Source organism: Boleophthalmus pectinirostris, unplaced genomic scaffold (genome assembly GCF_026225935.1).
Source record: "Boleophthalmus pectinirostris isolate CB_2022bp ecotype Guang Dong unplaced genomic scaffold, ASM2622593v1 HiC_scaffold_12, whole genome shotgun sequence".
NCBI classification, from domain to species: Eukaryota; Metazoa; Chordata; class Actinopteri; order Gobiiformes; family Gobiidae; genus Boleophthalmus; species Boleophthalmus pectinirostris.
Genome location: NW_026571018.1, coordinates 22,794,814 through 22,810,435, shown reverse-complemented (window position 1 = coordinate 22,810,435; position 15,622 = coordinate 22,794,814). Strand labels below are relative to the sequence as shown.

The 15,622-nt window shown below is 37.8% G+C and overlaps 3 protein-coding genes across 4 annotated transcripts in view; 2 read left to right on the top strand and 1 right to left on the bottom strand.

Annotated features, from left to right (window-relative positions):
- The first annotated feature begins 8,757 nt into the window (after positions 1-8,757).
- On the top strand, positions 8,758-9,771 carry LOC110168105 (olfactory receptor 52E4-like). Its single transcript, XM_020933513.2, has one exon. The coding sequence runs from the start codon at positions 8,809-8,811 to the stop codon at positions 9,769-9,771; it is 963 nt and encodes a 320-aa protein (XP_020789172.1). The 5' UTR covers positions 8,758-8,808.
- A 1,862-nt stretch (positions 9,772-11,633) lies between these two features.
- Positions 11,634-12,563, top strand: LOC110168104 (olfactory receptor 52L1-like). The gene has a single exon (XM_055148238.1). It carries the CDS (start codon positions 11,634-11,636, stop codon positions 12,561-12,563), a length of 930 nt encoding a protein of 309 aa, XP_055004213.1.
- Positions 12,564-12,852: 289 nt separating this feature from the next.
- Positions 12,853-15,622, bottom strand: part of LOC110168151 (connector enhancer of kinase suppressor of ras 2-like) — a 32,312-nt gene continuing 29,542 nt past the window's right edge. For both annotated transcript variants that reach the window (XM_055148394.1, XM_055148395.1), the window contains exons 22-23: positions 14,234-14,433; positions 12,853-13,794 (exon numbers count right to left, since the gene is read on the bottom strand). In XM_055148394.1, the coding sequence (XP_055004369.1) occupies positions 13,747-13,794; positions 14,234-14,433 (248 nt within the window). In that variant the 3' untranslated portion in view covers positions 12,853-13,746. The remainder of the gene's footprint in view (positions 13,795-14,233; positions 14,434-15,622) is intronic.

Genomic DNA, 15,622 nt, shown 5'->3' with positions numbered 1-15,622 from the left:
TGAATCATAAATCTTCTGTCCTGTGCCATATTGTGCCGATGTCTACTAACCGTTCTGTTTTAGCTTGTGTATGTGCAATGTGAATGGGTCAGTCATCTAGTGCAGTCACATTTTCAAACCACTGTGGCACAAGAAAGATGATCATTAGTTTGAACATTTCCTATATATTCATACCAGATTTATTGGCACATAAAATAAAGTGCATTCTGTATTTTGAGCATCTGCTGTTTCCCAGGTCAAGGCCCTCAGACTTCAATCAGAGTTACATCAGTTTTCCTGGAGGGAAACCATCTCTGTTTGTCCCTCATGTCCTGTCTCCAGTCTCCAGTGAGGTCCAGAGTCACCAGTACAACACCAGCTAATTGCTTTCAGAGGAAAACCAAGTGGACTAATGATCAGTTGCATCATCTTTAAAGTTTTTCTTTTAACACTTGTTTCTTTTGTTTTTAATAATTAGGGCCTAAAACACAACATTAAAACAAAATTTCTCCAGCATAAAAAGCTTTTGTAATATTGTCACTTCTATAACATTATAAAGAAACAGTGAGTCAAAACAGCCTCATTCTTACATTATTTTAGTTTTCACATATTAAGTGGTGGCAGATATGTAAAGGCACCTAAATAAAGATGTGGATTAAGTGGACACTTTCAAAAATTTTAGATGGTAGAAAGCAACTACACAAACACTGTTACTGTAATTGAAGAGATTTTTGGGAGCTAATTTAAAGAGGACATATTATGTAAAATTGACTTATATGAACTTTTAACCAGGTTATATGTGTTTTTTTAATAGATTTAAAAAAAAATAAATATATCATGCATTTTTGAGTGCTACATTGTCTTACAAGGCTTGGGTGCTCATTAAATCTTTGTTTTCATACACCTCCTATCCCTGCAGAGAGTGTCAGGGGGTAGGACAAGCATAGAAACCCAGCATTCTATCTATCTATCTATCTATCTATCTATCTATCTATCTATCTATATCATAGATATCTATATATCTATATATATATACACACAGTCAAGCCCAAAATTATTCATACTCCTGAAAAATTTTGACTTAAACTTACTTTTATTCAACCAGCAAATTTTTTCTTGATTGGAAATGACACCGGCATCTCCCAGAAGATAAAATAATTCTTGGCTTTTATTTACATTTGAACAAAAAGTGGCATGTCCAGAATTATTCATACCCTTCTCAATAGTCAATAGAAAAGTTACAAATATTCCCAGATTTGTCACCACTGCATGTATAGATTAGGGTGACCAAACGTCCATTTTTCCCCGGACATGTCAGTTTTTTGCGTTCTGTCCTGGGCGTCCGTCGTTTTGTTGTGATGGAAATGTCTGGATTTTCATTACCTTTCATTGGGGCCATTAAAGTGAGCAGCTCTCGTAGCTCTCTGTAACTTAGAGCGAGCACAGACACAAACAGTTGGTCAGTCTGCAACATGCTGAAGCACATATGCACATTTAACAATGAACTGTACAAGAAATTCTCCATTTTCTGTCCCGGTTGGGACAAGTGGGAGGCCATGTGCACAGGTTGCGAGGTGAGAGTAGCTCAATGTTGAGGTCTCACCCCCCACCCCCGGTAAGGTGTACGGGTTTTCACAAACGGAAATATGGTCACCCTAGTATAGATGCATCAACAATTTCGGACTTCCGGTCATTGCGCAATGCATACTGGCAAGGATTTTCCGAAAAAGTGAGCATCAAACTGCTGTGTTTGTTTTCCCGGTGGGATGTGTCTATTGACAAAGCCAGTCTTTTCTAGTCTTTTGAACCATATTGGTTTTGTTTCTGGTTTTGATATTGTCATATTTTAGTTTTGGGATTCGGACATCGTAATTGTGTGGTTGTTGAATGTCGTAACACCGAAAAACGGCTCAAGAAATTTGTTTGTGAACTCCATAAATGCAAAAGGGAATCAAATCTGTGTGACTGCAAACCTCTGTTCAAACTTTTTCCCTTCCCAATGGAATTGAAAAATAGTGAAAGGCAAAGGCGATGGGCAGTATTGATCAACAGGAAGGGCGAAAAAGGTAACCTCTGACTGCCTAAATCATCCCAAGTTTGCAGCGAACATTTTGTATGTGGACTGCTATCAAAGCAGGTATAGAAGTGAGAGGTACAGAAGACAAACAGGCTGAGCTCGCACTTTCTTGTTCATGTGGCTATACAGCAACATCACGTCTTGGTCGATTTGCAGTGGAAGTTGTTTCTTGGCATTGACTTTTTAAATTCGTAACCAAGGTGGAGCAAGGGATCGGGATTTTGCTTTGAAATAAACATAAAATGGCATCCCATACAAAGAGCATTCAAGTAATATATCACGCCGGTAAATTGGACTCAAATGCAACACAAGTACTCCGGCAAACAAAGTCTTATTTAAATAACAGAAAGTGTCCTATAACAGGAAATGTTTATAATGACAACTCAGACTGAAAATATAACAGGAATATATGATATTAAATGTGAACGAAAATATCTTCCAAGACTGGGAATACACTAGTAAAAAACAGACTGGGAGTAAACTCAGGAACAGGGACAACAAACAGGGAAACACAGAATAGCAGAAGTCACAAACAGATCAGATTCAGGGAATAGAGTTTTCAGATTTCAGGTTTTCAGTAGTGATGTGACGTTCCGTGTCGAGTCTTCGAAGCGTGTGCCGAGTAGGGAGGGGGCGTTTCCGCGAAGCGCTTATCGAGGCTTGATTCATTTAGGGGAGGAGCTGAAAATGATGACGTCCGAAGCCTCGCTGCCCGGCTGTACCACGTGACTGATTCAGGAAGTGGTTCGGGTTTTGCCGCGAGTTTTGACAGCGATATAAACTGCTCAGTCTTCATTCAAAATGTGGGTGTTTGATGGAGAGTTGCGATCAGTGAGAGTTTGGAAGTTTGGAGACAGTTTAAACTCACAAAAAAACAATTCTTATTTCTTAGGTAACAACCTGTGGTGTCGCCTGGATGACAGAGTCAGGCAGACACAAACACAAAATGTAATAGCAGAAGCACATATTGAGGTCCAACGGTACATGATGGAGCCAAATATTGGAAGGCTGGAGGACCCCCTTCAATACTGGGAGAGACAGAAATATGTCTATCCCCATTTATATAAATTAGCAGTGGCATTCTTGTGTACGCCTGCCTCATCTGTGCCCTGTGAGCGGGTGTTTTCGAAAGCAGGAGAAATATTGTCAAAAAAAAGAAATCGCCTGAGACCTGCCACAGTGGAGAAACTGTTGTTTTTGAATAAAAACCAATGATGTGTCCCCTGAACCATAATCACCCAACGTTACAAAAGCACAATCAATGTCCATACTCCAACCCCAACCACCCTCACCTTACTGTAAATGATCATTAGCTTTTTCATAATTTCCAAATAATAATTTTCCATACTGCCAGTACATATATATATAAAAGTATTTATATTTATATATATTTATATATACACACACAGTATACATCACTACAATATACATGTTTTGCATACTTCTTTACTTTGCTGACAGTTTTATTCACAGGCTTTCTGCAAAATGCAACACACTTCAAATTCATGTCAACTGATATTTTTTGCATCCAGTAGATGTCCTACTAGAGCAAATGAAGCTTCAGGAAGCTTTGCACCAGAGTGAACCAATTGGATGAAAGGCTTCAATGCTTCATGAAGCTTCATCTGCCCATCACTAGTTTTCAGGAGCTTGAATGTCTGTCTAAACAGGTTGACAATCTGGCAAAGACTGAGGGAGCAGAGGGAGTATATATAGACTGGGCCTGGGCTGATTATGGAATGAGAGGCAGCTGTAGGGAAAGGAGGAAGGTGGCAAAAGGAGGACCGGAACAGAGTGAGAAATGGAACTGGACTGGGGAAAACAAGTAAACAAAAAGGCAGAACTGTGACATAATACTCTCAAAATGACAACATAACTAAACTATGGGTGAACATCAAAGGGTTTTTTTTTTGTTTTTTTTTGGACAAAATTATGAGGCCAGTATGGAAAATTTACCACTTGTTCTACCAATCAAACAAAAATTTAAATGCATGCTCTATAGATCTGGAGTAGTGAACACCAAAAGCAGTATATGAGATCTAGACTGGACACGAATTTTCAGCCCCACTCCTTTTTCTTTGCATAATGACTGGAAAACGTGGAAACCTATTCAAATGCAGTGGCTTCCACAGTTGACTGAACATTCTACTTTTAATTAACTGTAACCCCAAAAGGTGACTACGCTTTAACATCCAACAGTAGAGACAGAGAGCAAAAAGAAGATGGATGCCATGAGGGTCATAAATGATATGAGTGCCTCCAAGAGTGGTGGAGAATAAAGTGCCTCCGGGAGTGGTACAGTAGTCACGAGGTAGCTGTGTTGTGTCGTTAAACACCAACATCCTAGATGGATCTTCCCAAAAGCTCTGTAAGTGTGTTTGAATGTGAGTGCTTAAGGTTACATTTCTGAAGTATATGTGAACACAATAGCAATGAGAAGGATTTGAGAATATGGTGAGAAAGATAAACCTCCATAAGAGTTTTATACCTTAGAGATCTTATACCTTAGATTCTTGCTCATGTGTGGGTCCTGTGTCATCTTGCAAATCAGCTGCACTGATAGACACCTGAAGGACCTCACTTTTGGCTTGGTTGTGGATGCTGAACTTACTATATAGGACATGTGTCTACAACTGTTTTAGTCTACGAGACCCACTCTCAGGTGTAATTGTCTGCCATTCCTTTGAATTCAGATTGAAATCGAACCCTCCTTGGAACAAAACTGGCTTTGTTGTTTTTCAACAGGGCTGAAATTTTGCTATATGGTCAGGCTGATCAATTTTGTCCAATGCTGACTCGGCACTGCTGCTTTTTTCTACCTCATGACATGAACCCGCCGTCATCGCTTCCTCCATATCAGAGCTTTTTCCTTCCTCAAGACATGAACTTGTCAATACTTCCTCAACATCACTGCTTTTTCCTTCCTCGTGACATGAAGCTGTGATCCTCACTTCCTCAACATCACTGCTGTCACCCTCCACAGGACATAAACCTGTTGCCGTCACTTTCTCAACATCACTGCAGTTTCCTTCGTCATGAAATTAACCTGTCATCATCGCTTCAACATCACTGGTTGTTCAGTCCACCTGCCTGTAATTTTCAGTGTAATTTTCCCCAGGCAGCAGGGACGCAGTATATTCTCCGTAGCCTGGAGTGGACTGGGCACCAGAGGAGGTGGAATTGTCTCTAAACAAGGTCTAAACCTGCATTTGACCAGGTCTAACCCGACACCCGCATACGCCTAAACCAGGTGAGTCCCGCTCTGCTTCTGCTCAGTCTCAAGGAGACAGCAAACAGCGGGTCCATGATCTCAGCGGGTCCATGATCTCACGCAGCCCCAATCCAAATGCCCTCACATGGCCCTATCTCTGCCTGCACCCAGTACTGATTCTCCATTTCCAAACGAAAATCTAATGGACGACACGGACCCCCGCTCTACACTAAAGTGAAGGACAGGTTAGCATTTGTTAGCTTAACATTCGTTAACTTAGCTTTTCTGAGTTTTCACCGTGTTTTTCACACTTTGGGGCTGCATTCATTCGCTGTATTCACATTTATTTTAATGATAGCTTATAAACGTGCACACATTTGTGTGGTGTGTTGAGGTAGGCTGTTGTATCAAGTGGAGAATTGTTTAAATTATTTTAATCAAAAGGTTGGTAGTATTCTGTAAAAATAAAATATCTTCAAGTATGATGTCTTACCCAATACAATGTGCTACATGCAATTGACCTTTAGTCAAAAAGAGTAATGATACATTCTTTTTTTGTATTTTCTTTAGGGCGAGTGTCTTGCTGTTGGTTCACATGCATCCTCAGCTCCTGAAGGCTCAAGCCATTAACCATCTCATCAGAGATTTGCAGGTATGTCATGAAATGGTTAAATGTAGATTTGAAATTTAACCTCACCAATAATTTCTTAATTGGCTAATTGAATTTTATATATGTGCTATGTAGTAATTTTTGCCTTAATCTCATTCTGTTTTCGTGAATAATGGCATTTAGGTGTTTTGTTTCTTGTGGGTCTTGCATTTAAAAATAATCTTTTCTAAGGGGTTAAATTTTTTCAAATTACCCTTTAAGTTATTTATTTGAATGGTTCCTGTATACAAAAACATACAGCTCATGCAACAGAATAACCTGCTTAATAGGAACAAATAAATAATGATATATGCACCATAATATATTTATTATATATTTACTTTTTCATTTTTATTCATGGCTCTTTAAATATTGCATAGCCTGTTTTGCAAGGTGGTTACTTGAATATGTTATATTTATTCTATTCTCTATTTTATTTTACAGATTGGTATGAACACATTTCTTGCTGGTTGAGCCTGGATGACCTTTCCACCTGAAGTGGGAAGGACAAAGGTTTTTTATGTCATCGTTGACCTGGCTGAATTTGGTGAACACTTCAAGGCACTTGGTCTTCAGACTCTCACAAACTTTACACCTGTATTCAAAGAACTGTCTACAACATGGACGTTGGATGTGTCAAAAGAAACCCTAAGAGTGAAAGACTGATTTTTGAGGTAAAATGTTTCTACAGTGTTACTGTTTCATAATTAGCAGGACTGCCTCTATTGTGAACATTGTTATTGTTGTTTATATAATGGAGAGAAGATCTTGTTTCAAACAGTCAGACATGCCCCTCTCATTTTTGGAGATGAGTATGCCTGAATTCCATTCAAAACAAGAGATCTTGATTCATCCATCGACTGCTTGCATAGAAAAATCAACTTTAAAAAAATAAGTGGCAATCATTGTGACCAGCTGTTGAGGACACAGAGAATTCCTGCTAACAGTTGAATTTTGCAAAAATAGTATTGTGTCATATGTGCATTGTTTTAATACAAGTTAAGCTGAAATGGAATTTTGTGGTGCTTTTCATTATTTTACATTTGTAAAAGGGATTATGAACTAGAATGACCACAGCATATACACTGTATTTAGTGAAGAAAGAGTTAGTATTGAATAGTGTAACATGAAGAACACTCTACACCAGACATGTCAAACTCAGGCCCAGGGGCCAAATTTGGCCTGTGATATAATTATATTTGGCCCGTGAGATAATATCAAATATGTATTAGAGCTTCCTGCCAGCTACAGATAGGCTATACAGACATTATTTATTAAAAATGTTATTATTTTAAATTATGTTTGTTCTGGATTCAATGTTTAAGCAACATTATTATTAAACATTTATTTTAATAAGAAAAGGTTTAACACTATGTATCTCGAAAGAAGAGAAAACATGCAGATGTTGCTGAAATTTTTCAATATTTATTTTGGCCCATGACCCAGTTTTTAATTTTGGCCCTCTGTGAATCTAAAAGTGTAGTTTTAACTCATTTTATTGTGGACCCCATATGACATGATAAAAGTGTATTAACAATATATGAGTTGAATTAACACTTGAATTTACTGTGTAACAGCAAAAAAAAGTACAATTTGTAAGTACCTAAAATGTAACAACAAAGGATTTAACACATGAATAAAACAGGGAGAAGGGTCTCAGTGGAGAGTAGACTGTATAGAGACATCCTGCAGTCTGTATATCCAGTGTAATATTGGTGTAAATGCCATTACATATTACAAATGATGATGTATTTACTTTTTTGACATCCTTTAGTTTTCTTCAGCATAGCTATCTGGATGCAGTACAGTTTTTTCAGTTGCTTTGGTCCATTTTCTGAAACCTTTCATAATTCTGGCAAATCTTTAATGCATTTTGCAAAACTATTCACTCAAGACACAAAACGAATTAAACACTGATTCATTCATAAGTTTTCTAATTAGTTTCTTTAATGTATTTTGTATGTTCCCAAGAACTGCAGATGGAAAGTAGCTTGTAACTAAATTTGGCACAGAACACGTTTTCTCTCTGAGATTAATGTTTTCTGTGCACTGTCCTTGAATAGTTTTGCTCAGTGCACAAACGATTTGCAACTTTCAGAAAAAGTTTCAATTGCTTTGTTTCAAAGCCACTGATCATAGCTATTATTCAATTATACAAACTGTATACAATAGAATAAAGTTTCAACACAGAATACAGTTCTTTCTTTCTTTTTCTTGTTGAGACACTTGTTTAGTATTTACTTGCATCAACATTGTCAAAAATGAATATAATATGCCAAACAGCCCAGATTACGTCAGAAAATAGGATTTAAATGTTTTTGTTTTTTTCTCAGTGGGCACTTGGGCTGACAGACAGATCCCAAATGTCCTCCCTCCATCCATTTTAAAAGGAGGTCCACAAGAAGGAGGGTAGGAGGTGTTTGCTTCAACCTGGTGTGTGTCTATCTAACATGGATACTTTTTATGTTTCATGTACTAACTATACTGTATTTTAGAATCCTTTAGGATAATAGACCACAATAATGATAATTTAAAAATGTCTAAATAGACTAGACATATTCAACACAAAAATATTAGTACTGTCTGCACCAGGTCTCATACTAGTTCTGATAAAGCTCAAGAACATTTTAAAACTGTTCAAGAAATTCTGTCCTATCAATTTGACTGTTATTACAAATGAGTATCTAGTGTGTGATTTTTTTTTTCATTGTTGTCGGTGGTGTTTTTTTTTTTTTTTTTTACAAATTAATGTTACAAAGTCAGGTTGTAAAACTTTCAGATTTTTGCTCCTGTCTGTATTTTGCTTTATCTCCATATTACAAAAAGATCAAAACAACAGCTAATGTTAAGTAAATCTCTATAACTGTAGCTTCTTGTGTGTCTTTTACAGATATGGCCAACTCTACAGTGGTGAGATTCTCCATGTCCGCTTTTGCCCTGTTGAAGGCAGGCAGATTTGAGCTGTTTGTCCTCTTCTTAACACTATACATTTTTACTATTACCCTGAACATCTTACTGATCACTGTCATTTCTAAAAACAAAAGTCTACATCAGCCAATGAATATTTTCTCATGCCTTTTATCTGCGAATGAGATCTATGGGAGCACTGCTTTGCTTCCCGCCATCATGATTTTGCTCTTGTCTGACACATTTGAAGTAGCAGTACAATGGTGCATGACCCAAGTGTATTTTCTCCATACATACGCTGGGGCTGAGTTTTGTATATTAGCTGTTATGGGCTATGACAGATACGCAGCCATTTGTCACCCCCTGCATTATCACAGCATCATGTCCAACTCCAGACTAAGCAAACTGATAGCTCTAACATTGCTATATCCATGTATTATATTTTTAATGTATTACTCCTTAACGCTACAGTTGACATTTTGTGGTAATGTCATACCTAAATTGTACTGCGTCAACATGGAGCTTGTTAGAAATGCCTGTTCAAATGTCACTCATATAAGTATAGTGGGTCTCTGTCTTATTTTTTTCTATGTGGTCCCTCAAGTGCTCATGTTAACATTTTCCTACATCCAGATTTTAAGAGTTTGCCAAAAATTGACCAGAAAATCTCAGCGAAAGGCTTTGAAAACATGCGTCCCACATTTGGTGTCAATCGTGAACTACACAGTGGGATCCCTATATGAGATTCTCCAAACGAGATTCAATATGAGCTATTTATCACTGGAGGCACGGATTTTCCTCTCCTTGTATTTTATTGTCATTCCCGCTATAACTAATCCAGTGCTGTACGGGATGGGCACTCAGCTGGTTAGGATTCAAATCCTCAAACTCTTTATCAAATACAAGATCCTGCCAACAAAGATTACTGTGGCCGTGACTGCTGCATGATGCAGTGTGCTTTTCTCCAGGGTAAAAAAGTAATCTAATGTCACCTGCTTTTATGCTGATTTCACATCCTCACTGTTATTTGAAGCCCTTAGTTGTTGTTACAGAACAAAATGTATGCTTAAAAGAATGAGTAATGTGGATATAAAATAATAAATGATAAAGAAGACCTATAGGTGAGGTCTATTTAAAATGTTAACACAGCATTTACATTGATTTCAAAACTAAGTCATCATTCAAATATTCAGCACTGATGAGGTCTGGTTGGAAGTGAAACGTGAGCTACAAACCAATGTCAGTCCAGTTGTTTTAGTAAATTATTTAGCAGTGCACTTATTCTTGTTGTTCTGATTTGAGTCCAATTTAGTCCAGAAATTGCTCTAGCAATTTGCTCTCAGTTCAATGGTAAGTGGTCATATCTTTATATCACTTTTTCCACTTTGCTGCTTTACAACAAGAAACCACTCACCTATTTCATTCATATACCAGTGTAGGTGGGATAGATTAAGTGTCTTGCCCAAGGACACAATGACTTCATTCATCTGTGGGAGCTGGAATCATCACCAAGCTGTGGCTCAGTGGCTTTGCCTGCTCAAATGATGTTTATGTCGGGATTCAAACCACCAACATTTGGAGCAGTGAACAAATGCTCTAGCAACTGAGCCACTGTCACCGATTCCCATATTTTATCTGGTCTATGTGCAGATGTGAATGCACCCTGTGTATCCTATAAAACTGGATTGCCTTATTATTTTAATCAAATTAACATTTACAGTTAGTGCATACAGTTGTTCCATATTGCCGTAAATATGTTCAACCTCATGTTAGTGGTATAAGAAATAGGGCGGCAGAATAACTCTATCAAAAGGGCAACATTGTGCATAATAAAAATATGTTTCTAAAGCAGATAGGTCCATTGCTAATTGGAGAATACAAATGAACAGCCTGCCTTCCTTTTGAATGCATACCTGCTCAGATTTTAATGTTTAGTCATACATTATATATTGTTTTACACATTGTATGGTAATCACAAAGGTTAACATGGGATTTAAAAGCATTGACAGGGCTACTTGTCTGACATTTAAATACGCATTTTTGTGCTGCTTAATTATATGTGTATGTATTATTTAAAGGTAACTCTATTGTGGAATAATGTCATTATTTATTTTTCAATTAGGGTCATTTGTTTTAGTTCACAATGTCATGTAACTTTGTGTTTTTACATTCTTTTATTATTTATGGTATTTGGTACTTTGGTATTTGGTATTTTTATTTAGAAAGACGAATAATATCAGTATGTATTTAGACCTTCTTTGTAAACATGCAATGTAAGAATATATACAGGCCAATAAATAATTAAATGCATATTAACCAAAGTTCATCTGCACCTACATTGTTATCTAGAAAACCTGACCTTTGACCTTGACTGTGAACAGCTGTTACATTGTGTTCTCACTGGATCCATACCATAAGGTAAACATCTCTTTTCCCAGAGGAAGTCATTAGCTCTTCTGAGCTGCCCAGTTAGATATCTAGAAATATTAGGCATATAAACTTTTTAATATTAAAGAAACATATAACAGCCTATTTATAAATACACAGGCTCTCATAGGTTTATTCTTTTAAGTCTGAAAAATTCAATTATTAGTTATTAGGCCCACATTGATGGGGAGGTTATGGAAACAGCTGCTTTAGTAGTTAAAAAGGGCAGAGGACACAGGAGACACAGGGGAGTTAGAATGAAATGTAACCTATAAAGGAGTTCATTAGAAGGATGCATTTGGGACAGTGGGGAATCATTTTGAATAGATAGCCTAATTGAGCTAAGCTTTGTTTTGCCCTACAATTTTCTACTATCTATTAACATGTTCAATTTATCTGAGGTGACTTCCATTTATCTAGTTGGATACTATGGAATGGAGAAAAGTAAAGAATGGTATTTCGCCCTGTTCTTCATCACATACCTGGTTATAATTATGGAAAACGTAATGTTAATAGGGATTGTGTGCGCTGACAAGTCTCTCCATGAGCCTATGTATATACTGATGTGTAACCTGGCAGTGAACGGTCTGTACGGGGCCACTGCGCTTTTGCCTGCTTTGCTCAGTAATGTGCTCTCCCATTCCAGGGAAATCTCTCTGGCGCTGTGTCAGACGCAACTTTACGCAATCCACACGTACGCGATCACCGAGTTCACCATCTTAGCGGCCATGAGTTACGACAGGTACATGGCGATCTGTTTTCCTTTGACTTACCACACCATCATGTCGAAACGAGTCTTCAAATTGATTATTCTGACATGGGTCTACCCCTTGGTGGCGTTTTTCCTCGTTTTTGCCCTTACGATTCGACTAAAATTTTGCAAGAAAACTATAGACAAAGTGTACTGTCTTAACTACTTGCTGGTCCAGCTTTCCTGCACTAATACGGCTGCTGAAAATATTGTGGGTCTCCTCTCGGTGGCGCTATACACGGGCCCTCAGTTAATAATGGTAATCTATTCGTATGTACATATCCTCAGAATATGCATAAAAACTTTCAGTAAATCTAAACTTAAAGCGCTGAGGACCTGCATTCCGCATTTACTGTCATTAAGTAACTATTCTGTCGGATGCTTCTTTGAGATAGCACAAGGCAGGTTAAATAACGCCTCTTTGTCATACCAAACTAAGCTGTTTTTAGCGCTGTATTTTCTGATTTTCCCACCAATTTTGAACCCTGTTATTTATGGCCTGAGTATACAGGTTATTAGGGTCAAGTTAATCCACATTTTCAGCAGAAAGCTGCAAAGATAGTAGTCCCACCATTTTCTTTCTAATAATGGTGCATATTCCTTTTCTTTTCTTTTTGTAGTAGAGCAGACAAAATCTCCAGTGCTGTTTTTTTTTTTTTTTTTTATAAATTGTGCACTTTGCATTTCAAGAAGTGGGTTAATTTATGTAAACTTGTTAATTTGTGTGTATATTCTGTGTTGTTAAAATGTGTTGTTTAAAGTAGACTGCTACAGTTTTTGTTTTATTTTTATTATTATTCATAAATTGTAAATAGATCAGATGTTTGTATAGATAAAATAGAACATATGACTTTAATGGGCCATACTTCACATTTATTAGATACAAAAGTACATGGCTACAGTATGGCGCACTTGTGCAAGGTCAGTCTGACAGGGGAATGTGTCTGAATTATACAAAGCATGCTTGTACATTTAACACTCAATAAATACAAATATGTCCATCTTTCTTATTTTCCATAAACATTTACAAAAGTATTGCTGGAGCAAATTCATAGAAACATAATGCTTTTGTATGTTTTGTATTCACCAGTAGCTTCACTTATAAATGCAAAAAAGAAAAACAATAAGATTAACTACATGCATACAAAAATATACAGCTATTTTGAGCAATACAGTTCTGTCCATAGTTGCCCAGCATTTAGTCTGTGCCCGCCTTTGAGGAGCTGCTATCCAAACACGAACTGCATCATGTTTATAAATTACGATGTACATTCACAATCAATGAGGCACAGCACTTATTTTACAAGTAAAAATATTTATACCTCAAGATGTTGCTGTTGTACATGTAATATTCAATATACAATAACACCTTGAATGTAACACCTCTACACTCTGAGAACACACTCATACTCACAAAACATGCATGACAAAATGTTGTGTACAACTATAAAACCTGATACACAACTTCAGCGTTATTCACACACACTGGACAGAAGAGAGGGAAAGTGGCCATGCATGTAGCAAAATAACAAACTCAAAGTGCTTTGTCATAAACTGTGCATCTAACTTTTAGCTGTAGTAACTTTTAGTCTTGTGCAATTTTCCTTCTCAAAATCCGACGTGTCTCCGAGAAAGAAAAGTCATAAAGGTGAAGATTGAGAGTGGAGAAAATCAGTGATGTACAAACTGCTGTAAGATGCTGGCAGCTCAGGCACAAGCCGAGGTGGTGATGATGACGCTTAATTTCAGCCTAGAAAGCCCATAGAGCGGTTTGTGTCTTGGACAGGGACATTCTGCAGGAAAAGAGATCATATTTAGGTACAAATAAAATGTGAAGGGAACTGATAGGCGGAGAAGTCCTCCCTCAAGACTACAAATATCTTTTTCATGAGTGTGGAAAGAATGATGTACAAGTCAGTGCAACATCTGAACTAATGTGGTTGCTGTATCACACTCCACATAAAGAGGAGCCCCCTGTTTCAGATGGTTCCTACACACTGGGCACGTTATTCTTGAAGGGCCCAGGTAAGACCAAGGACACACTGAAGAGAAACAGACCAGGGGGTCCCTCCCGAGGGATATGGGTTCGGGTCTGGTTGTTGTTGGGCAATAAATATAAAAATTTTGAATAAGGACTTCAGATTCTTGCCTTTATTGTACAACTGATATTTCAGTCAGCACCATAGAGCAGATAAATATTAAAGACACATAACGTAAAACTACTTCATGTACCTTGAGTGCACTGTGGAGGACCCGTAAACGGTGCAGTTTGTCATTGAGAAGTGGGTCGTTGACCCTACGTACAAACGAGCGTTTGTACTCCAGTCGCCCGGCCGATCTGTGTTCTGCTGAAGTGGACAGGCCCGACTGTTCCAGAGCGCGGTACAGGTCCCCCAAAGAGTCTGACTGCAACCTGCTCTCACGAGGACGCCCTATAGGAACAGAGGAACCAACACTAAAAGTGATGTAAATTATTTTAACCCAATAAATAGCATAACTGTGCGTAAACGTTACCCTCAAGAAGTCTAAAAAGTCAAATCAACTTAGAATATTTCTATAAAACATATGTAGCTTGTGTATATAACTCAGGTCTAACCAGTGAAGACTGGATGACTGGACTGGAAAGCAGCTTCAACTTCTAGGGCAATATTTACAATAATTGAATAACAAAATACTTTTTCTGCAGTACAAAAGTACAGAATACATGTGATTTTGTGGACCTCTTGCCAAACCAAACATGTACTGATTCTGTCTACAGCAAATACAGAGAAGTACAGCAAAGACCGCAAGCAGTCTACCAGCAGTTTACCTTTGCTGCCCTCTGATGGTTACTTGTACAAACTACACTATATTTGGAATCATTATTTTAGCATTCTGAATGGCTCTGTGATAGGTTTGAAGATTCAAGGTTTTAGTATAAAACTGAACCCTGCTTTTTATTGTCTGTGCTTTAAGTTCCTCTCAGTTTTCCCAAGAAACTCAAGAAAACACTAACATTAAAGAAGGAAAGGACAAGAAGAAAGGGAGCCGTGGGCCAAATTCTTTACAGTGAGCAAGAATCAACATTAACATGAGATGAAAAGACTTCTTCTTGCTTAAGTATCCAAACACAGCCATGAGGCACAATAACATCTCAATAGGTCCACAGAGAGAGGGAGAGAGAGAAGAAAGAGGGAGAGGTAGAGGGAGAGAGAAAGAATGGAGGGAGATAGAGAGAGAGAAGAAAGAGAGAGGAGAGGGAGGGAGGGAGGGAGAAAGAATGGAGGGAGAGGGAGAGACAGAAGAGAGCTAGTGTGAAGGAAAAGGATGAACTGCCAAGATATATCAGTATCAAATCACACACTAAATTTTATCTCACTTAGACAACTGCCCCGAGGGTCTCAAGGGAACAGCAAATGGGCAGACCACAAATCCAATCTAATAATGTGGTAACGGTTGTATTAATCGTGTGACATTTGGCCAGGGCTGCCTATTAGCAGCTTCCTCTTAATAAATCCACTTAACGGTGTCAGGAAGGGTACCCGGTTCAATGCTCTACCAATCACAAGGATCTACAACCCCACTGATGTGAGGAAAATAATCGAGTAAAGTTGTTTGTATTGCATCTGAACATAAAATGTA